Here is a 24,972-nt window from a genome sequence, read left to right as displayed (position 1 = left end):
CCTTATTCATTATGACAGTGCCACTTTGCTTGAATGATATTTAAGTTAAATATCTCATGTGATACTCATGTCGGTTTTACAGCAAAACGACATTCATTCCACATGGAAAATGATATGTGCTATTGGTGGGCTCGAACCGTGAATGCCCATTTGTTAGGCGGATGCTCTAAGCACTACACTATTGACATTTACATTGATTCCTTATATTTTTCTCGATTTCAATGAATTTGATGTGTAAGCTACACTCGGTGGAGGGCAGCGATGTGCAAACACCCTGGGCTTTGCTTACACCTTCGATATTGCAGCAATTCAAATGTATAATAGGGACACGGGAATCTAATTGTGAAAGTTCTAGGGACAGGGCTCAACATTCCTCTACGTGCTTGTGTGTTTACTACTTTGATTTTATTTCACTGTTCGTGGACACTCTTGTATGCTTAGCATACATTTCAGTATCCAGAGACACTGAATTACTGACTTACTATTAGAGGCGGGCTCTACTAGTAGGCATAGTAGGTTTTGCAACTGTTGGGGCATGTTTACGCCTCCGTAGAGCACTTGTACACGCCCACTGCACTCACACACGTTTCCTGTGCATGTCGAGGGTGTGGCGGCACTCCCTCATACATATTTATATGGTGCTGCTGCACCATCTGTAGTGAGGATGCTTGGCGCAAGGCTAAAACCGTCCTTGCACCGAGCTTCTTGAATCCCGGGGTAAACAAAACCTACTATGCCTACTAGTAGAGCCCGCCTCTAATAGTAAGTCAGTAATTCAGTGTCTCTGGATACTGAAATGTATGCTAAGCATACAAGAGTGTCCACGAACAGTGAAATAAAATCAATGATTGAGTACAATGCCCCATTCGGAATGTACCTGACCCGACACTTGCAGCAGCTGGAGAGGCCACAAAAGTTCCTCACCAAAAGGATAAAGGGTCTCAAAAATCTGTCTTATGCTGCCCGACTGAAAGAACTCCAGTTATATTCAGTTGCATCAGCTTGCTCAGAGGGACCTATGCCTGACATACAAGGCAATGTCAAACCCAGACCTGATGAACATGCTTCATCTCAAAAAATCTAGATCCCTCAGAGCCACAAGGCGGAGACTTAAACCTAGACACGGTTATTAATAGGACGTGCTGGAGGGATAGATTCATCACCCAAAGACTCCTATGCTGTGGAACAAAATCCCGGTTTATGTGAGGCAAAGCACCTCGCTGGCCTTGTTTAAGAGAAATCTTGACCAATGGATGGGAGATCGCAGATACACCCCAGGGGTTACCTCAGTGTCACTGCTAGACAGAGGCACAGCTAAATAATGGGCATAGTTTCTCCAACCTAAAGGGGAGGCGTAAGCCACAAAACTATGGGCTAGGCTTATAAATGCCCTCGGGCAGATAGCCTAGTATGAACCTATGAACCTATGAACCTATATAAGATTTAGGTTGTTTACACCTGATTTACTTAGGTGAAATTTTCTGGTGATCAGGAGAATCTGACTAAACAATAGTCCAATTTGAAAAGAGTTCCAGGGAGAAAAGAATGCATAACTTACAAACTAATGCAGTGACAATGTTAGTTGATATGACCTTATCACCTAGAGCCAGTCTTTACACCACTGAGCTCACCATGACATGGTACACAGTCTATTGTCCACGTTCTCCTACCCAGAGAGGAGTATGTACCACAGCTGATGTCTAAAGTGCTATGGCCTAGGTGCAGAAGGCATTACACAAAGAGGAATACAAGAAATGGCAAACATTTTGTACATAACAGAACTGGCATACGCACATACAGAGATGTAGACAAACAGTGAACAAGAGTGAAAATACATTGTAACTTACATTTACTATTCTAAAATAGTATACAAATTATCTACTTTAATAGCTGGAAAAAGACTGAAAAGTATGGAGTCCTGAGACATTACAACATGAAAGTCTTTGAGAGACAGGATCCATAAAAGCCAGGTATAATGAGAGGAAGAAGGTGTTACAATGGTAGTTGGAAGCTTTGGGGTAGGAGTAGTGTGCAATGAAGAGGGCAGAAAGGTCTCTTGAGATGAAGGAAAGTATGAACACTGAGGACAGAGCCATGCACACTCCAGGTTTCCTGTTAAGGTAAGAAACTAAGGAATAAACTATCATTTAACTTATGCTCCATTCCAAATAAGAAGCTTTTCAAGCCCTAAATGAAACTAAACCTAAACTAAAACTAAACTTAAACTAAACCTTATTCATATCAAAAGGAGTTAATAGGTTCATAGGTGTGTACTAGGCTAATGGCCCTTGAGCCTTTGCAAGCATAGCCCATAGGATTACCCTGACATCGTGCCACCCAACCTTAGTTCCTAGTCCCTCTGTCGAGTAGAGCCACTGGAGTGATCCTCGGGGTGAATTTTCTATTTCCCATCCACTCATCAAGATTCCTCTTGAAGAGGGCCAGTGAGGTGCTCTACTTGACATGTATGGGAAGTCTATTCCGTAGCATGGGTAGTCTCTGGGTTATGAACCTGTTCCTCCAGCATGTTCTGTTGATTGTGGTAATGAAGTTGAGGTCTCTGGAGCGTGTGGTGCAGAGGGATTGGGATTTCTTTAGATGTAGCATTTCTAACAGAGCTGGGTCAGACATGGCTTTGTAAGTCAAGCAGAGATCGCCTCTAAGTAGGTGATATGAGACAGAGAATAGTTGGAGTTCTTTGAGTCTGTCCATATAGGACAAATGTTTAAGGCCTAAGATCCTCTTTGTGAGGTACTTTTGTGGCCTCTCCAGTTGTTGCAGGTGTTTAGTGAGGTGCATGCCAAATGGGGCATTGCACTCGATGATTAGCCTAATGAGGGAAAAGTAGAGGGAGACAATGACCTCTTTCTTCCTGGATGCAAAACCCTTAGTAATAAGATGTGGCACATACAAGGACTTTCTGACCACAGTGGCAATGTGGTGGTCAAAAGAGAGGTTGCTGTCACCCTGTGTTCCTAGATCTCTTATACGCCTTATGTGTTCAGTGGACTAACATCAATGTGGTAATTCAAGGGAACTAGGTTTTTCCCAAGGGGGATGATGACACATTTTTTGGCATTGAACTTAAGACCATGGTTCTGGCACCAGTCGTTGGTCTCATTGAGGCCTTTCTGTTGGATGTCAACATCACTTGGGGAGTTAATAATAGCTCCCAACTTGCAATCATCTGCGAACATTATCAGCCAGAGTCCCTTTGTGTTGTCCTGGACTTCAGAGAAGTAGATACCAAACAGCAGAGGACCCAGGACTGAACCCTGTGGGACTCCACTCATGACTGGGTGACAGTCTGACTTGGGAGTCGGTTACTTTCATACTGTGGGTTCTGTCTGTGAGCCAGTTTGCAACCCACCTAGTGATATAGGGTTTGATGCTTAGCTTAGTGAGTTTTTCTATGATTCCTAAGTGGGGAATGGTATCAAAGGCCTTGGCCAGATCAAGGTAGGCTGTATGAACCACCTTGCCTTCATCCACAGCTCTGGTGACTGACTCAAAAAAGTCGATCAAGTTGAGCAGGCATGATCTACCCTTCACAAAACCAAACTGTGTGGGATCCAGAGTTTGGAGATTCCCTATATCCTTGTTTATTGGGTCCATGATGATGTGTTCCATAGCTTTGCATATCAGACTCGTCAGGCTAAAGGGGCGATAGTTCCCAGCGTCTGTAGTTGCTCCTCCCTTATGGTGAAGGGATGACTGTAGCAGTGCGCCATTCAGTAGGGACAAAGCCTGAGGTGAGGCTGTGATTGAACAGGGCACACAGGTGAGGTGCCAGTTCACTCTGTAGCTCATGTAGAACAAAGCTGGGGATATTGTCAGGTCCCATAGAAGCTGTATTCTTGGCCTTGGACAGTGCTGTTGTAACCTGTGTAGCAGTAATACTGGGTGCCTGGCAATCTACTGGTACTGTGATTGTTCCTTTGGGGGGGGGGGTAAAGTTGGCACTGAATCTGTTGGCCAGTATATTGGCAATATCTGTTGGCTCAGTATAGTATAGGAGGTACCATTGTGCTGTAGCTCAGAGAAAATCTGGGTATTGCCGTGGACATTCTTTACATAACTATAGAAGGCCTTACGGTTGTCTTTACTATTGGTGCAATTCTGTTTTCATAGCTAGTTTTAGAGGATTTTATGAGGGATCACAAACTTTTGTTGAGGCTGATAAGGGAGTTTTTCCAGTCTTGGGACTTCACCTTATTCTGTATCATTTTCCTCCTTCTGTTGTAAAGTTTGTTTATGGCAGTGGACCACCAGACTGGCTTCCTTTTTGAGGAGAGTGTCTTGGTTCTATTGGGTATTATGAGATCCATGCATTTGTGTATGTGTTCGTACAGTGCATTGGTTTATGATTTGGTGGTCATGCAACTATTCTCCATTTGCATGTGTGCCGTGAAGTTAGCCACCTCTGTTTTTAGGAGCCCAAAGTTAGCTTTGGAGAAGTTTTTCATGGTGGTTACCTTTGTGTGTGTGTGTGTGTGTGGGGTTCCAAGGTGATTAGATTGTGGTCGGATCTAACCAGAGAGGAGATGACTATTTGTGTAGAGCAACGATCACCCATGTTAGTAATGACCAGGTTGAGGATGCTGCTACCTCTAATGGGGGGTAAGAATGAGCTGGTCAGGGCATTGGAATTAAGGAATTCTAGAAGGCGTTGGGCAAGTGTATTGGTACATGAGTAGTTTTCCTAGTTAATGAAGGGGTAGTTGAAGTCACCCAGCATGAGAGTGTTAGGTTGGACCCTAATATAGGAACGTGGAGTGTGGGTCTTGGGACATGGCTGGGGACCTATAGCAGACTACGACCTGCTATAGCAGGCTACGACCTGAATCGCTGTCTTACCCAATGTTAGCTGCATCTGAAATATCTCAGATGCATTGTGTTGGGCTACCAGTCTGGAGGTGTGTGCATCCTTTATGAATATGGAAAGACCACCAGCTTTGGAGCTTCGGTCCAAGTTCTGGGGTTGAAAGGTGTGGAATGAGTTATAGCCTGGTAGTGCAGGGGTGCTTTTTGCTGCCTTGAACCAGGTCTCTGTTACAGCACAAATGTCGATGTTCATTTTAAGGAGTGCTTCAAGCAAGTGCATTTCGAGATTTAGACTTCTAGCATTGAGCATAATGACCCTCAGATTGCATTTGTTCCTCTATACTGTCAGACCAGAAAATATTTCAGACAATTAAGCATCTAGACAGAAAATGTGAAGGACACACACACATACATCCCCAAAGGGATCTGATATTAAACTCCATGTTAGATAATGACTCACAGGATTTTGAGGTGTGAGAGCCATTTTTAGCCTGGCCAAGCATAACGGAGCCAGTGGCAGGAGATTTGATCCAACTGTTCCAATCCTGGGGAAGCTGGTGAATCTTATATGGTCTGCTTGGGATGGAAGATATAACCTCAGGCTCTCTCCAGGCCTCCCAGATGACTAGACAGACCATCCTGTTGGCTGGGGGGGAGTAACTGAACAGGAGACTCTGTAGGCCATAATCTGCTTGTAACAAGGAGTCATGGTGAGAAGGAATTGTAAGAGTAAGAGTACCGTTGCTGTTCATAATAGTAATGGACTACATCAACAAACAGGTCAGACGGGGTAGATCAACAAAGCTGCTGTAAACAGCCGATGTGGCATTACAGGCAGGCACTAAATGGGAATGCCAGCAAATTATAGGTGACTGGAATGCAAAATTGAAAGAACATGGAATGAAACTTAATACAGACAAGACAGCAGTCATGGTAGCAAATAGGGGAAAACAGAAGAAGTTGTAAATTGAGATAGAAGGGACGACCTTGGAACAGGTTATCACTTTCAAGTTTCTGGGTAGTATGGGTGAGCAGAAGGGAAGTCTGACTGAGCAGTTCAAAGCTAGAATCAAGGCTGCTGCAGCCAAGTGGTACAAACTACCAGGGACTAACATATGAGTGAAGAATAGTAAGAAGTTGAAAGGTATGGTATACAAAATGGTGGTGTGGCCATTGCTTTTGTATGGCACAGAAATATGAGCAGTGAAGATATATCAGCTGAGGAATCTTAAAATGACGAAGATTAAGTGCCTAAGACAGGTAACAGGATGCATACTGTCAGACAGATGAAGAATTAAGAATATCAATCCAAAAGCTAGGTCAAGGTGAACAGATTATAGTAGCTCAGTCACATGTGCAGGAAAGCACAAGACAATATAGTAAAACAGATTTAGGAGATACATGAAGAAGGCAAGATAAGATGAGTATGTAGAAACAAGAGATGGATGGATTGCAAGACTGGTAATCATGACTGTCACAGAAGGCAGACGAGTGGCTCTGAGTACAAAGAAGTGGTGACAACTGACATGACACTCTGAACCCATGTGAAAATGGAAAAGATGGTATTAAATGACAATGACCATGGTGATGCATTAACAATATAATTAGCATGGATAATATATCAAAGTATCAAACCATATAAAAAAGAATGTAAAATAAAACAAGCGGATGAAATTAGAGATACAAGCTAAAAGAAAATATTTTAGAGTACAGTACATATACAACACACACACACGCACACACACACACACACACACACACACACACACACACACACACACACACACACACACACACACACCACACACATGCTTAAACAATGTGCAGTAGGCCCAAATTCACTAATCACCTATAACTCAACTGTGCTTCACTTTATTCTTCAATGTAGGAATACAGTAAGAGTAATTTCTGTGTAGCATCATTGTGATGAATATATACAGCAAATGGAATTGTACATAGCTACACTATGAAGTAATTTAGTTTGGAATAAAGTGAGTCAGACTGGAAAAGGTTTTTAGGAAACAGACATGACTTTGATAAAAGGCCAAACTAAAGTTTCTGGGTATTGCAAGGATTTAAGAGTTAATGTAGTATAGCTAATTAGCAGAAATAAATTAAGTTGGGGCTAGCTAAGAAGGATATGCTCAGGTATAACTTACATTTCACAAAGAGGAAGGTTGTGAATGATTATTTGATCTCAAAAACATAAATGCACTCCTTGTGTGCTGTGAAATACTGTTTTGCTGTTTTTAACTGTACTCTTGAATCAGTGTATGCTACTCTGACAAAAAGATTATCTCAGAATAATTAACGTTTTTGGTATACAGGGCTGTATATGTTAAAACTTCCATGAATTTCAAAGAATGGTAAGAAATATAATATGGCTCTGTGGTGATCACAACAAAAAACAAATCCCTTAAATAATTTTATTACGGGGCAAGCACCCCCCACACATACCCTGCTGCTCCAAATGTATGGGCCACTGCTCCAAGGTAGGCCAATCTTGGACTTAGAAGTCCATTTCTCACATTTAATTTCTCTGTTCTACAAGTCACATTTATCAGTCTCATAATTCCAGCAATTACCAACTCTGTGATTGCAAATGTTGAATGGCTGGGGTATCCATTTTGAGAAGTTACTAGAGCAGTAGTGATATCTGAGTGACTGAAGTGTTTAGACAAACAAAATAATCTAGTGGAAAGCAGTGCGACCAGCCCCCAACTGTCCTTGATTCTGCAGAACATCATCGTTTTGCCTCCTTTATTTTCTAGTAAAATCACTGAGGATTACAGCTAGTCAATAAAGATATTATAGTTTCATTCTTGTTGTTCAAATAATTTCTGTTGGTGATAAGCCTCTTTGAAGAAGGAAGTTGAGAGATAAGCTTTTTTCCTTTTTCTCGCTTGCTCACTCTCTCTCTCCCCCTCTCTTTGTCAAACACACACACACAGACACACAGAATTTCTTCTTTATTATTATTTTTCACTTCGGACCAGTTGCCATAATGGTTAAGGTATTTGCCTTCCATGCATAAAGTAGAAAGTTTGATCCTGACCACTGGCTAATGCCTATTTGGAGTTTGCATGTACTCCCACTGTCTCTTTGGGTTTCTCTCACCCCCAAAAAACATACTGTGTGTTTCCATCTCACACTCACCAATGAACGGAGATGTGGGAAGCAGCACAGACTCTACATTGTGCCCTTTAGGGGGAAGAGTTATACAGACCAACTGCTTTGGACATCTACTGTGGAGCGAAGTATCCTCAAGAAAGGATAACATGGACCACAGACTGTAAGCCATAGCAGGGCTAGCCCTGCAATGGTATAAAATATGGCTCTAGGTGATTCGGTCATGTTGAGTAATGTCACCAAAGGGGCATGGATATTTGCCAGTGATAAGTGGGTTGAGGACCTGGCCTGTTGCAACCAAAGCCAGGGACCCGTGCTAAAGATGGGAGGGGTTGCATGGGCCCCTAGTGGCCAGTGGCTGCCTGCCATAAAGCCCAGCAGCCCTGGGTCAGTAACCTATTAGGTGGCAGGTGTCTATTGCCCAGCCTGAATTACCTGGGATTGCTCTATTGAGAGAAATTTGGATGTAAAACCAATCAACCTGCCAAACATGAACTAAGAATTGCTAAAAAGTGCATTCAGGCAGCAACTGCAAGACCTACTAGATAAAGCAGGACAGCAGGAACTGATGTTGATAATGGGGGACTTGAATTCACATACTGCGACAGACAGAACAGGAGAATAGGATATGAGCACTGCCTGGGTCCACATGGGTGAAGGCAACAGGAATCAATGATTGCAAAGTCATCCCCAGTGGAACAGTCAGCCCACAGCATAAACCACTGGCCACAGTCAGCTGCAAGCAGTGATCAGAGAAGGCTCTGAGGTCAGAAACCAGGCTGAAGACTTGGAAGTTGACTAGAGAGAAAGTACAGCAGTTCAAGGAATTACTCAGGGTTCTAGTACCCAAGAAAATGAAGAAATAAAACTGATATGTGTCCGAACCAGGTATGGAAATAAGGGACATAAGGAAAGATGGTGGTGGTGGAATGCAGATAAGATACATAAGAAAAGCTGGTGGTGGAATGCAGAAGTCCAGGAAGTCATCAAAAGAAAGAAAGAGTGGAAGAAAAAGTGGGAGTGAAGGAAAAAAGATAGAAAAGATGGATCAGCCTCAGAAGGAATACTGGTTGGCTAAAAAGAAGCTAAAAAAGGAGTTGCAATAGCAAAGAACAGGACATCAGAGGCACAAAACCAACTTCTGGAAAGTGACTCAGTAGCACAAACTATATCACGTTGCAAGGCAAAGACAGAAAGATAAAGAACATAGTTACACACCCTTCATAATGGATGCCAGCTACAACCTGATCATTAGTCCACAGGACATCAAAGGCGGACAGAAGGTGAATGAAGAAATCCCAAAGAAGCTGTACTGCACCAAACACAGCCTACGATGAAAGAAGAGCAGCTCAACCTAGAAGTACGAATAGCACTAAGGAAAATTAAGTCAGTAGGCTCAGATGAGGTCACAGTAGATATGAAAAAGGTGCTGGGTGAGATAGGGGAGAAGTGGTTTCTGATGGTACTCATAGCAGTGTGGAGAAAAAGGCGTATCCCAGATGAATGGAGAATAAGCATACTCCTACAAATGTGCAAGAACAAACTGGACATTCAGAACTGTGGGCAGTACGGAGGCATCAAACTCCTGTCACATTGCAAGAAAGGTCTGGAGAGGGTACCTGATAAAGGAATATGCAGAGTAGTAGAATGTAAGATGGTAATGAGCAGTTTGAATTCAGATAAGGATGCTGTACAACTGACCTGATATTTGCAGTGAGACAAATAGTTGAAAAGAAGCTAGAGATGAGGAAAGTGTCCAACTGGACATTCCTACACTTGCAGAAAGCATATGATAAGGTCCCAAGAAAGCTGATTTGGGCAGTATTGCAGTGGTTTGAAGTCCCAGAAACATTGGAAGAATTAGAGCAAGCTATGTACAAGGGCCCAATGACTCAAGTACGTACAGTGTTTGGTCTCACAGGGGGGGGGGTCCCACTAGGAGTGGGTGTGCACAAGGGTTCAGCTCTGAGCCCACTGCTGTTCACACTGGTGATGGACTACATTAGCTATAAAGTCAGAGGGGACAGATCAGCAAAGTTGCTGTATGCAGATGATGTGGCATTACAGGCACTCTGAGCAAGAACTTCAGCAAAGTATAGGGGAATGGAATGCAAAACTGAAGACACGTGGGATGAAACTAAGCACAGATAAGAAAGTGGTAGTGGCACGAACTTGGGGAAATCAGAAGAAGCTGAGAATTGAAATAGAAGTGAAGATAGTGGATCAAGTTAATAGCTTCAATTATCCTGGAGGGGTGGTTGAGAAGGGAAGTCTGAATGAAAAGGTCAAAGCTAGAATCAGAGGGGCTACAGCCAACTGGCACAGAGTCAAATGACAGAAGAATGTCAAAGAAGCTGAAGCTGAAAAGTAAGGTGTACAAGAATGTTGTGTGACCGGTGCTACTGTATGGCACAGAAACACTAGCAATAAAGGCAGAACAGACGAGGAAGCTAGAGATAATGGAAATGAAGTGCTTGAGAAGCATTGTAGGATGCACACTGTGGGACAGATGAAGAAATGAGTACATAAGGGCAGAAGCCAAACTAGCTCTAGTTGCAGAATACATCAAAGAGAACAGAGTAAGGTGGTTCGGACACGTACAAAAAAGCAAAGACAATCTGGTGAAGAAGATTTGGGACAGACAGGAAGAAGGTAAGAGGAAACAAGGATGTCCAGCAAAGAGGTGAATGGACTGTGTGAGAGAAGATCTGCGATAGTCAGGAATGAGTGTTGAAGAAGGCAGAAGTGTGGCATTGAATCAAGAGATAAGATGACAGTAAACACAATACCCCGACCCTATGTAGAAAATGGGGGGAAAAGGGCCTGATGATGATGATTTTCACCTCAATAAATCTGGCTTTTTAAACCACAAGGTCCAAGTAAAAGGCAATTTACTTAACTGAGTTATTTATTTATTTACTTTAACATTTTAGTATACAAAATATTTTATTACAAACCATTATATTACATCCAAAGAATGCAATTCCAATAATTATCTGCAAGGCAATTAATAAAAAACACATAACCGCATCAAAAGATTATCAAATCGTGGATATTTATAACATGCAAAAAACATTTTCATAGGATTCCATTGATATTCTGACTAATGTAGGTGGTTCCAGCAGAGCCGGATCCAGCACAAAGCAACCTAGGTAGTCACCTAGGGACCTGCTAGCTGGAAGGGACCCACTGGCCAGGGAGGCTGTCATATTTACTTTTTAATTTTAAATTTAAAAAAAAATATGTCTTCTTTAAGGGCATTCATCTTTAAGAATGCCCTCTGCATGCAACATTTATAGCTCATCATGCATCCACACGTAGCTGTGTTACTTATGTTAGCACATGCACCTGCTGTTGCTTGATTCTTCAATTCCACATCCATGCACAAAACTGAAATGCATAACTCTTCCAGCTTCTTCTGTGAAATGCTATTGGAAGCATAATTTGTAAGGTAAAGTGCTTTTCATCTAGAATTGTGTGTGTGTGTGTGTGTGTGTGTGTGTGTGTGTGTGAAATGCCCTAGCTAGGAATTGCAGGTTAGTTAATTTAAGCAGGTTCAAACTCTGTACTTTAGTTACAGGAGACAAGAGACTTAATCCTCTACACCAGCTACCAGACTATGAGCTTCAGTGCATTTTCAAGGAATTGTGAGCCTCAGGGGAAGAGAAGTTTACTGCTGCTCATGCTATGATAGTAACACAACTGGTAGGGCACGTGTTTTTCCAGCTTAACAATTTTTTTTGGTAGCATAGGCAATTTATTCTTCAAGGGCAGCAAGCACTGAATTTGTAGATAAAACACTGAAATACAAAGTTGTTTAATAGTAGCAATGTCTTCATTAGTTTCACATCTGTTTAATGTGGAATTATTCTGATGACTTTTACTTCTGCAGAGGTTGTGCATATTGACTGATATGTTTGAGTGGCCTTTTATGGTTGAAATGCTCTGAAATGGGCAGTTTTGTCATTATTGTTTCATACCTTACACTCTCACAATTTATCATGAGCACTGGATGGTTTGTTTTCTTTTTCATGAAGTCAATGATAATCTCTTTGGTCTTGCTTACATTCTGGTCAAGGTTGTTCCCCTCACAACAACTGATCATAGATGCCACCTCCTCTCTATATGCTCTTTCATCCTCCTTTGTGAGGAGTCCCATGATTGTGGTATCATCAGCAAACTTGATATGGTTGGACTTGTGTCTTGCATAGCAGTCATGGGTCAGGATGGTGAATAACAATGGACTAAGATCACATCCCTGTGTTACCCCAGTATTAATCGTGATACATTTTGATGCATTCTTACCTGAACTCACTCTCTGTGACCTCTCAGTCAGGAAGTCCAGGATCCAGTTAGAGATGTTTACTGACTCCTATACATGCCAGTTTTTCTATCAGCTGCATTGGTACCACTGTATTAAATGCCGAGTTGAAATCTATGAACAGAATCCTCACATAGTTGTCATTGCCCTCTAGATGTTCAGGAGAGCTGTGTAGTGCTAATGATATGGCATCAGCCATGGATGTGTTGGCTCTGTAAGCAAATTGGTATGGGGAGGTAGGCCTGATGACAAATGCGTTTTAATCAGCTGCTCAAAACATTTCATAGCAGTGTATGTCAGTGCAGATGGTCTGTAGTCATTAAGGCTGGAGGGGGAGGTTTTCTTAGGCAATGGAATGATGTTTGTTTCCTTGTAGCATGAGGGTACTTTAGTCATGGCAAGAGAGGTGTTAAATATCTCCGTGAGTACTGTGCACAGTTGATCAGCACAGCCTTTTAACATCTTGCCCAGTATGTTGTCTGGGCCAACATCCTTCCTTGAGTTTACCTTCCTTACCTCTCTTCTCACATCCTTTGTACTGAGTGTGAGCACAGCATCCTTCTCATCGGTGGGTAGCTTTCATGCCAACATGTTGTTTCTCTCCTCAAATCTTCCAAAGAAGATATTCAAACTGTCCAGGAAATATATGATGCCCTCACACTGTGCTGACCTGATTCTGCAGTCAGTGATCTGTATATGCCTTGCCATAATCTCCTTGTGTCCCTCATGTCGTCCAAGTGGCTCTGCACCCTTCTACCATACTCCCTCTTTGCCTCCTTTATACCCCTCCTCAGATTGCCTCTTGCTTCTCTTAGGGCTGCTTTGTCCTTAGTCCTGTAAGCTGCATGTCTCACCTTCAGAAGCCCATATACCTTGGGGGTGAGCCATGGCTTCTGGTTAGCTCTGACAGTGATGCTCTTGGCGCTTGTTACTTCATCAGGGGAGTTTGAAATGTATGACATCATAACCTCAGTATATTCATCTATGTTAAGTCTATGAAATTCATAGGCATACATATCAAAGGATCTCTCGTGGTCGAGTAACACCAGCCAGCTGGTCAAGAAAGCACACCGACACCTCCATGTTTTGAGAAGGCTGAAGAAAGCTAAGCTCCTGCCTCATATCCTCTCCACCTTCTATAGAGATGCTATGCAGAGTATCCTCACCAGCAACTTCACAGTGTGGTTTAAAGTTGTACAGCTACAGAAAGGAAGGCACTACAGAGAGTGGTGAGAGTCACAGAGAAGGTAACGGGTAACGGGTACCAGTCTCCCATCCATACAACTTCACAGTGTGGTTTAAAGTTGTACAGCTACAGAAAGGAAGGCACTACAGAGAGTGGTGAGAGTCACAGAGAAGGTAACGGGTAACGGTACCAGTCTCCCATCCATACAACTTCACAGTGTGGTTTAAAGTTGTACAGCTACAGAAAGGAAGGCACTACAGAGAGTGGTGAGAGTCACAGAGAAGGTAACGGTAACGGGTACCAGTCTCCCATCCATACAACTTCACAGTGTGGTTTAAAGTTGTACAGCTACAGAAAGGAAGGCACTACAGAGAGTGGTGAGAGTCACAGAGAAGGTAACGGGTAACGGGTACCAGTCTCCCATCCATACAACTTCACAGTGTGGTTTAAAGTTGTACAGCTACAGAAAGGAAGGCACTACAGAGAGTGGTGAGAGTCACAGAGAAGGTAACGGGTAACGGGTACCAGTCTCCCATCCATACAACTTCACAGTGTGGTTTAAAGTTGTACAGCTACAGAAAGGAAGGCACTACAGAGAGTGGTGAGAGTCACAGAGAAGGTAACGGGTACCAGTCTCCCATCCATACAACTTCACAGTGTGGTTTAAAGTTGTACAGCTACAGAAAGGAAGGCACTACAGAGAGTGGTGAGAGTCACAGAGAAGGTAACGGGTACCAGTCTCCCATCCATACAACTTCACAGTGTGGTTTAAAGTTGTACAGCTACAGAAAGGAAGGCACTACAGAGAGTGGTGAGAGTCTCAGAGAAGGTAACGGGTACCAGTCTCCCATCCATACAACTTCACAGTGTGGTTTAAAGTTGTACAGCTACAGAAAGGAAGGCACTACAGAGAGTGGTGAGAGTCTCAGAGAAGGTAACGGGTAACGGGTACCAGTCTCCCATCCATACAACTTCACAGTGTGGTTTAAAGTTGTACAGCTACAGAAAGGAAGGCACTACAGAGAGTGGTGAGAGTCTCAGAGAAGGTAACGGGTACCGGGTACCAGTCTCCCATCCATACAACTTCACAGTGTGGTTTAAAGTTGTACAGCTACAGAAAGGAAGGCACTACAGAGAGTGGTGAGAGTCACAGAGAAGGTAACGGGTACCAGTCTCCCATCCATACAACTTCACAGTGTGGTTTAAAGTTGTACAGCTACAGAAAGGAAGGCACTACAGAGAGTGGTGAGAGTCACAGAGAAGGTAACGGTAACGGGTACCAGTCTCCCATCCATACAACTTCACAGTGTGGTTTAAAGTTGTACAGCTACAGAAAGGAAGGCACTACAGAGAGTGGTGAGAGTCACAGAGAAGGTAACGGGTAACGGGTACCAGTCTCCCATCCATACAACTTCACAGTGTGGTTTAAAGTTGTACAGCTACAGAAAGGAAGGCACTACAGAGAGTGGCGAGAGTCACAGAGAAGGTAACGGGTAACGGGTACCAGTCTCCCATCCATACAACTTCACAGTGTGGTTTAAAGTTGTACAGCTACAGAAAGGAAGGCACTACAGAGAGTGGCGAGAGTCTCAGAGAAGGTAACGGGTAACGGGTACCAGTCTCCCATCCATACAACTTCACAGTGTGGTTTAAAGTTGTACAGCTACAGAAAGGAAGGCACTACAGAGAGTGGTGAGAGTCACAGAGAAGGTAACGGGTAACGGGTACCAGTCTCCCATCCATACAACTTCACAGTGTGGTTTAAAGTTGTACAGCTACAGAAAGGAAGGCACTACAGAGAGTGGTGAGAGTCTCAGAGAAGGTAACGGGTACCAGTCTCCCATCCATACAACTTTACTCTGGAAGAAGCATCAGAAGGGTCACCAAAATAATACAAGACACCACGCATCCAGCTCATGGACTGTTTAAGCATCTGGTATTGGGTAGAAGATATCGCAGAATCTGCTGCAGGACTACCAGATTCAATAACAGTCAGACTTCTGAACTCGGGCATAAGTCTCAGAGAACTGGACATTTTCAGTTCTTTCTTTTTTTTCACAAATACCAAGAGTCTGTTGTATAATACATATCACACAAATTCCAAGTAAGTGCAATATTTATTTATATTATCTCTGTCAAGTCCAATATTGGACAGACAACTCAGGCAATGTGCAATTTGTAATGTGTCTTATTTAAATGGGGCAGTTATAACTTAGGGGAGGATATACTTATTCTATATTCAAGTGTTGAATTTCTTTTGCTCTTTTGTACGGGTCTTGGGAGTAGGACTGTATATGTTAGTTGTGTTCATTCTTTTACTTGTATTGTGTTGTTTTACTTTCTGTTTGTAATCTCAAGAAGGAGTTGATGCACAAAATTTTGTTTAAGTTACACTGTGTGGTCTTAAATGACAATAAAGTTTACTTTGAACTCTGAATCTTGAATACATTTAGTTTTATTGTTTACTGGAAAAATGCTCAAAACTACAAATGTAAAATGCACACTAACAAGTGGTGTTGTATTATCTCATTACATCTAAGTGATGCCTCCAGGTGCATCTGCAGTTAACTCCTACTGATGTCTCTAGGCATCAAATACTGCTTGTTCATATTTGCATCAATAATTCCAAAGCCATGCTATGCACAAGGTTTTACAAGATTTCATCTAAAGGCTTACACTGTGGCAAACTTAACTGCATTAATATTTGACCGATGTCTAGTGCAGGTAAATAGATATTAAACGTTGTTTTAATTATATTAATTTATATATATATATATATATATATATATATATATATATATATATATATATATATACATATATATAAAATTTTTACATTTTCTCAACAACCAAGTAACACAGACAGAACTCATTAGTCTCATATGAAAGCTCTGATAGATAAATAAAATGCTTCTGGAAGTATATGTATAACTTGTGGCTGCTGAGATATTGTACACTAATTCCAAAATATTACAAACGTAATAGTTACTGTGTTTACCGTGACTTATAACATTTGGTTTAAGACCTAGAACCTAAAGAATACTACTTCTATAAAAATAGCTTCTGCTGAATAGTTCACTAATTATACTTCTTTTATAACCCATATGGTTCCAGAGATATGAACATTTGTTTGAAATGTGCGGACATAATTTGATTCTGTCAAAAGGCTTAGGTTCCACCCATTGGAAGTTTCATTGCAAACTTCCTGAGTTTCACTGGAGTGAATGAGTTAAAATGCTGGCCTTTGATGACTAATTGCAATTATTGTGATCATGGTGATTGCCACATGCTTCTCATATGAGACTAAATATACCCAGTAAATTATATTCATATTTAGCTAGGGACACCATATTCTGGTGTGTTATTTACTTGTACTTGTTTATTCATCCATATCCTGTCCCAAATACATGGTATGTTATGATGCAACATTCAGGAATTTGTCCACCTAAAGAGTTTTGTTTCATGTCCTCCTTGACCTCATGTTCCTTCTCTGCTCTCCTGACATGGCAGAATCTAGAAGTGCCATTAAAGTGATTTTGGAATGATCCATATGGGGTGTGGCTACAGCCAGGCTGCTTCTACATGTGTAAGGTCTGGGACTATCACATATCTCTTTAAGTCAAGTAGACTAAGGCTACCCAAGGATTTATAGGTCATCGTTTTTTCCTGACACAGTGGTACAGCAAATAGCATTGTCAACTCACAGCAGGAGGTTCTCTTATTTGATCATTGGCTGGGTTGCCTTCTGTGTGGAGTCTGCATATCCTCCCTGTGTTAGCGTTGATTTCCTCCTGGTGCTCCAGTTTCTCCCATATTCCAAAGACATGCAGTAGGTGGACTGGACACTCTCAAAATTGGCCATAGGTGTGAGTGGGAGCATCTGGTGTAGAAAAATTACCATGGCAGGGCTAGCCACCCAGCAGTGTAAACCTTGGGTTTAGACAATTGTCACTGTTGAAGTGACACCCCAACCTCATGTGCAAAAATGGGAAAAAGGGGGGTGTGGATGGATGGAGTTTCTCTATTTATTCTTGGGTGAGAGTTATCTCAGACAAATTTTACAACCAATGTTTGCAGTTCTTGTGTTGTTAATGGATGATGAGCTAAAGCAGGTATACATCTGGCCAAAAGTAGACATTTTGGAATGATACATATATGGATGGCTGCAGGCTGACAAAGGTAGCTTGACTGATATCCAAAACCTAATACACACTTTACATTCCACCAACAGGTCACTCAGGATTTCGGTGCTGATACTGCTGTAATTTGTAATTAACCTAACACCTAGTTATGTGTACTTAGTAGATCACCATACACTGAATTGGGAGATGTTATCTTTCATAGCTAAGCATTCAGTGTTCAATGGAAAACAGGCAGTATTATCCCAATTAACCTTTAATCCTGAGAAGGCTTCAAATGGATAACTCAGGACCTCTGTAGCACAGTGTGAAAAAAAAATAATCCACAGTGTACACTCTACCTGCATTCCAAGTATCAGTGATTACCCCAATGCCTACATTTTTGCATAATGTAAAAGTTTAAAGGTTCTACTGCAAACAAATAGGGCAGAGCAGGCATAACTCAAAAGGCTCAGGCTCTGAGGCTTTAGTAATTACTCTAGAAAAAGTTTGTGTACTGCAGTTTATACCACATCACCATACCTTTCAAACGTCCAGAGTTTTCTAGAACGACCAAATTTTTGCCTCATATTTGTGGACCATTCCTCATAAAAGTGCTTTTCTGGCAAATCACTGAGGGCTGAAGTTACTAAATAATGGCTCACATTTGAGTTCAGTCTTCATATCCTTTAGAAAATCCATGTAAACACAAATCCTATTATTCTAGCAACTTTCTAAGTTCCTGACAGCAATATTTAAAATCTGTTCCTATTCTTGGATCTTTAACCTTCTTCCAATTATTTTAGGCTTTGTCCAGATTTTTTGAGCTAAGAGCTTGAGAGGTATGCACAACATGAAGGAGTTTGGCATGCCAACGTTTGATAAGCATGCCCATTGAGACTGCCAGTTATGAGTAACAAAAGCTTTATTAAATCTATAAACTGATCAGCAGCTTCAGTTCGCTTGACCTGGCAGAGGTGTTTGTAGGTTGTCAACCAGCCTTAGCAGCCCTGGGATACCGTGTCTTCCTGTTATGAAACCCTGTTGTTTTTCATTGATCATACTTAGGAGGACTTTATGCAAATTGACTGCCAGAGTATTAGCCAGTATTTTTTGTTTTCACTGTTAACACAGATATCAGTCTATAATTTTGGCTTTCCTGTAAATCTTTGCCCTGCTTTAGAAAAATTAATATTTGCCACTCTAGAGTGGTATGGTAATTCTCCTTTCTATAAACTATAGCTGGATGTTAATTCACCTTTTAATATCTTATAGTCTTTTGCTGGGATGCCATCTGGGCCAGGGTTTCTCCCTGATTGCAGGGCTGTAATAGCTTGGGAAATGTCTTCACTGTTAAATCTTGTGCCAATATTTGTTGCTGTGGTTGATAGTTGGTCATTCAAGGGATTCGTTTAAGATCCTTTATTATTCTCATGGGAAGTTTGATGGATTGTCATAGAGATTTAATAAAATGATATCAGCTCATTAAAACTTTGTGCTGAGAATGTAAATTTCTCCACCCCAATTTTTAGTGTCATTATGGCCCCTGCAATTTTCCTTTGTTTTAGTCTATGGGCTAGCAATATACAGGATTTTATCTGCTTTCCTAATAAAGTAGCTTCAGTTTCTTCCATTTCTGCTGTAGAAGGGTGCACTTCACTATCCTAGCCTCTTGTTTAGTAATAGCTACCTTTACTAGCACTTCATGAGCTCAGCATTGTGATTTGATGTATACCAGCAAGCATCTTCACTTTATCTTCCAATTCCCTTAATTTCACCATTTTACCATCCCATTTTTGAATCCTTAAGCCTTTGGTGAATCTAAAAACTCTTGTTTTGAAATCTTCACCTGTTGTATCCAACCTGGCTAGAAAACCATGTCTGTTCCTCCAAAATTCTGTAATCCATTGCATTATGGAAGGCATTACATGTGAGTTTTTAATAAAATGGGATCCATGTATATAATTCTATAAGTTCCAGTCCAAAAGCTAGCTCTGTATAACATCAGGATTAAACTGTGGTCTGATAGTTTATCTGGAATTACCTGTATGTCCATCATACTTCCTAGCAAGGTGTTATATGAACCAAAAAGTAATCTAATCTACTAACTACGTCTGTCTGAGGGGCAAACGAGGAGTATTGTGTGTAATTTGGATGTAGGCTCTGCCATGCATCAGAAAGTGAGAATTCTGCCAGGCAAGTTAGTACCAGTCTATTATGCCTTTTATCCTTGGGATCCTTTTAGGTAACTTATCTTTATAAAAGGCCAGGACAACATTAAAGTCTCTGCCTATTGTGGCTTGGAGATAAGATACTCCTAGGTCTCGTAATACATCAATGAACTGCAAAAAGGAATGCGTGTCTTTTTGGTTGGGTCCATAGAAATTACCAATAATCACCAACCCTGAGGGGTGGGGTGAATTTTGGAGGTAACCCATCTATGCTTTGTCAATTTTGTTTTGCAATAGGGTCCAATGTAGATCTTACACTATTAAGATTACTACACTTTTAGAATCTTGTGCATTTCAAGCTGCTAAACACCACCCTTTCCTTCTCTTTAGTTTCCCTTTTACACTGGTATTTTTTAATTTATTTTCTTGGAGACAAGCAATGTGATGCCAGAGTTGATTTAATTTACAAACCACATTTGCCAGTTTAAAACCTGTATTAAGCACCTTGACATTCCAAGACATTAAATTAAGGTGTTGTCTCTGCCACAAACTCATGATTAACTTTTGTATCCCTACTGGTATTCAGCACTGCTAATGCCAAGCAATCAGTATGGAGTGTATACAGAACAAACTGTAACTGGACCGCTCATTCACTAAGAGAGGCAAGAAAACTCTATAGCTGGAACCTTATTCCAGTCCCTTCTCTTAACTAATATTTCCCTTTGTTCATTATCCATAATTACTGCCTTTGTTATTTAAAAGTATGTAACCCATCCCAATATCATACTACAATAATTGTCTAATTTATAGGCATGGTCTTTCATGAATTCATGGCATGGACAGTGTAGGCAACTGAAATGAACCAATAAATTGACTGTGGGAACGCTAGTTAACCTAATATCTAGTAAGCTAATGTAGATAACATGGCGTTGTTGCTTATTAACCCCATATTTTTCACCCCCCCCCCGCTTTTAATATGAGTAAGCCCTTCCTAAGTGGTACTACCTCAAGCATTGTTATGGCACTTTACAATCTAGATGCCAGCATTATATTGTGAACAGATGCCTCCTTCCCCCTTCTGGACTCAAGCCATTCATACTGGAGGAGCATAGGAGTTAAGCAAACATCAATCATACATTAACAATCAAAGTTAAATCACAGGAATGGAGATTACTAAATCAATAAACTCACATTGACAATGTACATATTCTAATGTCTAAATGTAGCAGTCTAATGTTAGTCCATCAACATTTCTCTTTCATCTGCTCTGACAAGAATTGGTATGTAAATGCAGCTTTCTGAATTAACTTGCTAGATATACTGGCTAGAGAAAAGCGACACATCACTGGCTGTGATCTAGTCTATCCAATTGCGTAGCATGTGCTGACTTGCTCTACCTCCACTAATACTTGCATTAGTGCTGCTCAACCTCTTTTTATTGCCTTTCAGGTGCCACATCCAGCCCTGTAAAGTCCATTGCATCATCCCTCTCTTCAGATAGCTCATCCAGAGGGAAGAATCTATTAGAGCAATTTCCTTCAAAGTATAAATGCTACAATGCCTCAGATGATCTGCCTGTTTTCCCTGCTTTATCCATCAGATCTGGCCCATATTTTGATTTCTTTCTTCCCTGGTAACTTATTGGTTTGAGGGAGGAAAAGCAAACGCTTATGTTTGGTATCACCTGTGGTTGCATTGTTGGGGAAGACTGGTAAGTCTCTGTATAAGCTACACAATCTAAAAATTGCTCCGCTTCAGAGGGGGTGGTTGTTGTGAAGGATCCTTAACTGCCAGCATCACTGGCCACTTTAACTACAATCTGTTGCTTTGATCCTTAAACCTTGTGTAAAGAAAATTCACTTAAACTGGGAAAAAGTACAACACATACATTCTGAATATGAAGCTTTAGTGAAGGTGGCTTTGAAATATGAAACCATATTCAAAAAAGCAGTGGGTATGTTATAAGACAAATAAATTAACGCAGAATGGGTACCTTGATATATTCTCCTGATGACCTAGAAAAAAATAACACCTGTCTTAAAATAAATTTCTAGCACAGAGAATTGGGTTTCAACTTCTGTCTGTGTAAGGGTTAAGATAATATATTTTGAGTACCAAAAGTAACAGGCTGTCTATATCTGGATGGACACATTATGTATTTAATGATATGAAGGATCTGGGTATCCTCATTAGTAATACATTTTCCCCAGTCACACTTTGTCAGTGAAGACCACAGCATAACAGCTTTTCAGATCAATAACAGCAAGATACAGCACTATCTTTCGCCAGCTATATAAATATTTGACTCACCCAATTCTTAAGTATGTACTCCCAAAATAATGTTAACATACTTAAATTGGCCCAAAGCAGTTCTTTTTAAAGAATTTAGATGACAGAAAATATTCTTACCCCAATGTGCGGGTTACACTGATTTGTATAGTAGTTTTTACAGACTGATAAGGGGTAAACATATTTTGGCTTACCTTTAAGGATACCACTTTTGCAAACCCTTTTAGGTTTACAGGTGATACAAAATGTTACAATACAAGGTATTCTGATCTTATGTTTGTTACTACTATAAATAAATTTATAAAATGGACATATTTATAATACAAATAGTCACTAAACTGTGGATCTGATTACCAGTAGATTTTAAGCAATGTGAAAGTTTGACATAATTTAAGGAAAAGGATGACTCATGGGATGGCCATTGCATTCCTTTATGGTCACATGACTTGAATACAGGAATCACCAGAACTTATGACTTATAAAGTAGATTACCTGTTTCAGAAAAGACTACGGACATTTGTGATGGAGAATTGAAGTTAGATTTTGTGAGTAGTACACCAGTGCATATTGACCAAAAAGAACACTTTCTTCCCAGACATGTAAAGTTATTCCAGCTGTATAAATTTATCTTGAAAAAGTGGCCTAAAATAACTCTACCAAAGTTTATGCCTTATTATTATATAACACCAGCATTAAGAGTCCAAGGTGATATTTTATTATAATTTCTTCATTTGTAAGTGGGCAAACAAACTATTCACCAAAGACTCTTTCCAGCATCAACCTAGGCCAAAAGAGCAAGGGTAAATTTAATATATATGAAAATATTCTAGAGTAGCCAGTCAAACAGCTTGCTGTCCAGAGGTGACATGAAACCAGAGTACCAGCAGAAAATTCATTCAGACACAATGAGAACAAGCTGACTCCACAGAGACAGTGACCAGTGATCATGAATGAACCTTAGACTCTGAAGTTGTGAGTTATCTTAGTTACGCAGCCACCACACTGCTTGTATTGACTCATGACTGTATTTTCTGGGATCTAGCAACATAATCTTTCTCCAAGACGGTTCTTAAATGTTGAAAATGCCATGTCAAGTTCATCTTGCAAAATAGAGAATGAAAGGTTTAGCCAGATAATAAATATAATGGCTTGATATCAACATGTAGAAATAATTGTGTAGTGAAAATGTGGAATGAATGTGAAAAACAATAAATTGCTGCCAAATTCACCCTAGAGTCATGGTCTACATTGCTTATGGACTATGCTGGTCTGTTCCTTTCATGAAATGTTTCCTGGTTGAGCAAATGTGCTGATTGAGGTTCTCAGACAGCAAAAGGTGGATGATAGGGCTCTTGTGTTGCTCACAGTTGTCAGGCTCTCTCCTTTGCAGAATAAATGAGCTGTCTGGACACTGGATATTGTCTGGGGAGCCACTAAATTGGGTCCTGCAGAGAATATGAGGAGTTATTCTGGTTTCAATAGATGCACACTGTGGCTGGATGAGTAGGCCCCACATTGTGGTACTTTGCAGGAAAATTCTGAATAAGTCAGACAAAGGTTTATTATGTATTCAGATGTAGTAGTATCTGATAACACATCTTGATTCCTTATTGTAATATTTGCAAACTTTATGAAAAGAAAGGAAATTCATGATATAATTACTACACCATTTTTTATTCTTCGTCAAATTCCCTGATGGAGAGAACTATACAGACTTTGAAAAATTTATGTTTCTTGTTTATGTACAGGGTTGCCAAAGTACTTACATCAAAGAGAATGATATCCATACTGAAACGGATTTGCTAGATCTGAAAGCAAACATCCAGAAGAAACAAAGGACCAAGGAATAGACTTTTGATAAACATGCATCACTGCGTTTTGACCTACAGATGAAGTTTATGTGGTAAAAGGAAAGGAAAGTTATGACGTACTGACATTCAGCTGTATAATATGTTTCTCAAAAATTTGAAGAGCCTGTAGATTATACAGCCAGATGGGGCAAGCTGAGATGTTTCCTGTAGAGTGTTAGACCACAGTATGTCAATACAGGCCAAAGAGGTCCATGTCATCCGGTGAACTTAATGTCTAATATCTACATACATACATTCAAATCTACTTAAAGAATGAAATCCTACTCACTCAGACAACTGTTTGTAACGTTCCAAGGCTTCTTGCGTTACTATTTCCATAAATTTGGGATCGTCCCATGAGATCTCTCCTGGAACTGTGAATGTCATTGCAGGTGAGTCAAATATCTGGACTGTTACGTTAGTATCTGCAGGCTTTGATGGGTCTTCACTATTTTCAGACCTTGAATACATCTGTTGAAAAAAAAAAAAAAAAAGAAATAGTCACTTATGTAATTGTGAGGGCATTAAGATATATGTAGACATAAAGACTGCACAACCCTCACCCCATACTCACACAGACACACACACACACACACACACACACACACACACACACACACACACACACACTCACACACACACACACACACACACACACACACACACACACACACACACACACACACACACACACACACACACAAACACACACTACGGCATTTGAAAATATTAACTTAAGTAAACTGGAAAAGCATCTATTTTAGGACAAGCTTCTTTAACTATCCAACCACTTGTTACACTTTTAGGTAATTTAGATTTTGATTTGCTTGCTTCAGTAATTGCTTTTCTTGACAGCCAATGCCATTAAACTTGGTAAGACTTTACTATGCCTAGGCAATTTCAATGTTACATCCCAGCTAAAAAAAAAAAAAATTTCCTTAATGACGATCATTTGTTTCCAAAACAGTTCTGACAAACTACTCTATCAAGATTTTTAAGAATCTGCCAACTTGTTACATTCCCAAATCTAAACAAATGTAACTGAAGAACTGTATGTTGTACAGGAAATAAAATAACTGGAGGA

At 40.6% G+C, this 24,972-nt stretch overlaps 1 protein-coding gene across 2 annotated transcripts in view; it reads right to left on the bottom strand.

Annotated features, from left to right (window-relative positions):
- CLU (clusterin) overlaps window positions 1–24,972 on the bottom strand; it is a 229,419-nt gene that overhangs the window by 88,967 nt on the left and 115,480 nt on the right. For both annotated transcript variants that reach the window (XM_044062683.1, XR_006363635.1), the window contains exon 8: window positions 24,178–24,359. In XM_044062683.1, the coding sequence (XP_043918618.1) occupies window positions 24,178–24,359 (182 nt within the window). The remainder of the gene's footprint in view (window positions 1–24,177; window positions 24,360–24,972) is intronic.

The sequence above is a fragment of the Protopterus annectens genome, chromosome 2.part1 (genome assembly GCF_019279795.1).
Source record: "Protopterus annectens isolate FY-2018-M chromosome 2.part1, PAN1.0, whole genome shotgun sequence".
In the NCBI taxonomy this organism is placed as follows: Eukaryota; Metazoa; Chordata; order Ceratodontiformes; family Protopteridae; genus Protopterus; species Protopterus annectens.
This window is presented reverse-complemented; position numbering and strand designations above follow the sequence as displayed.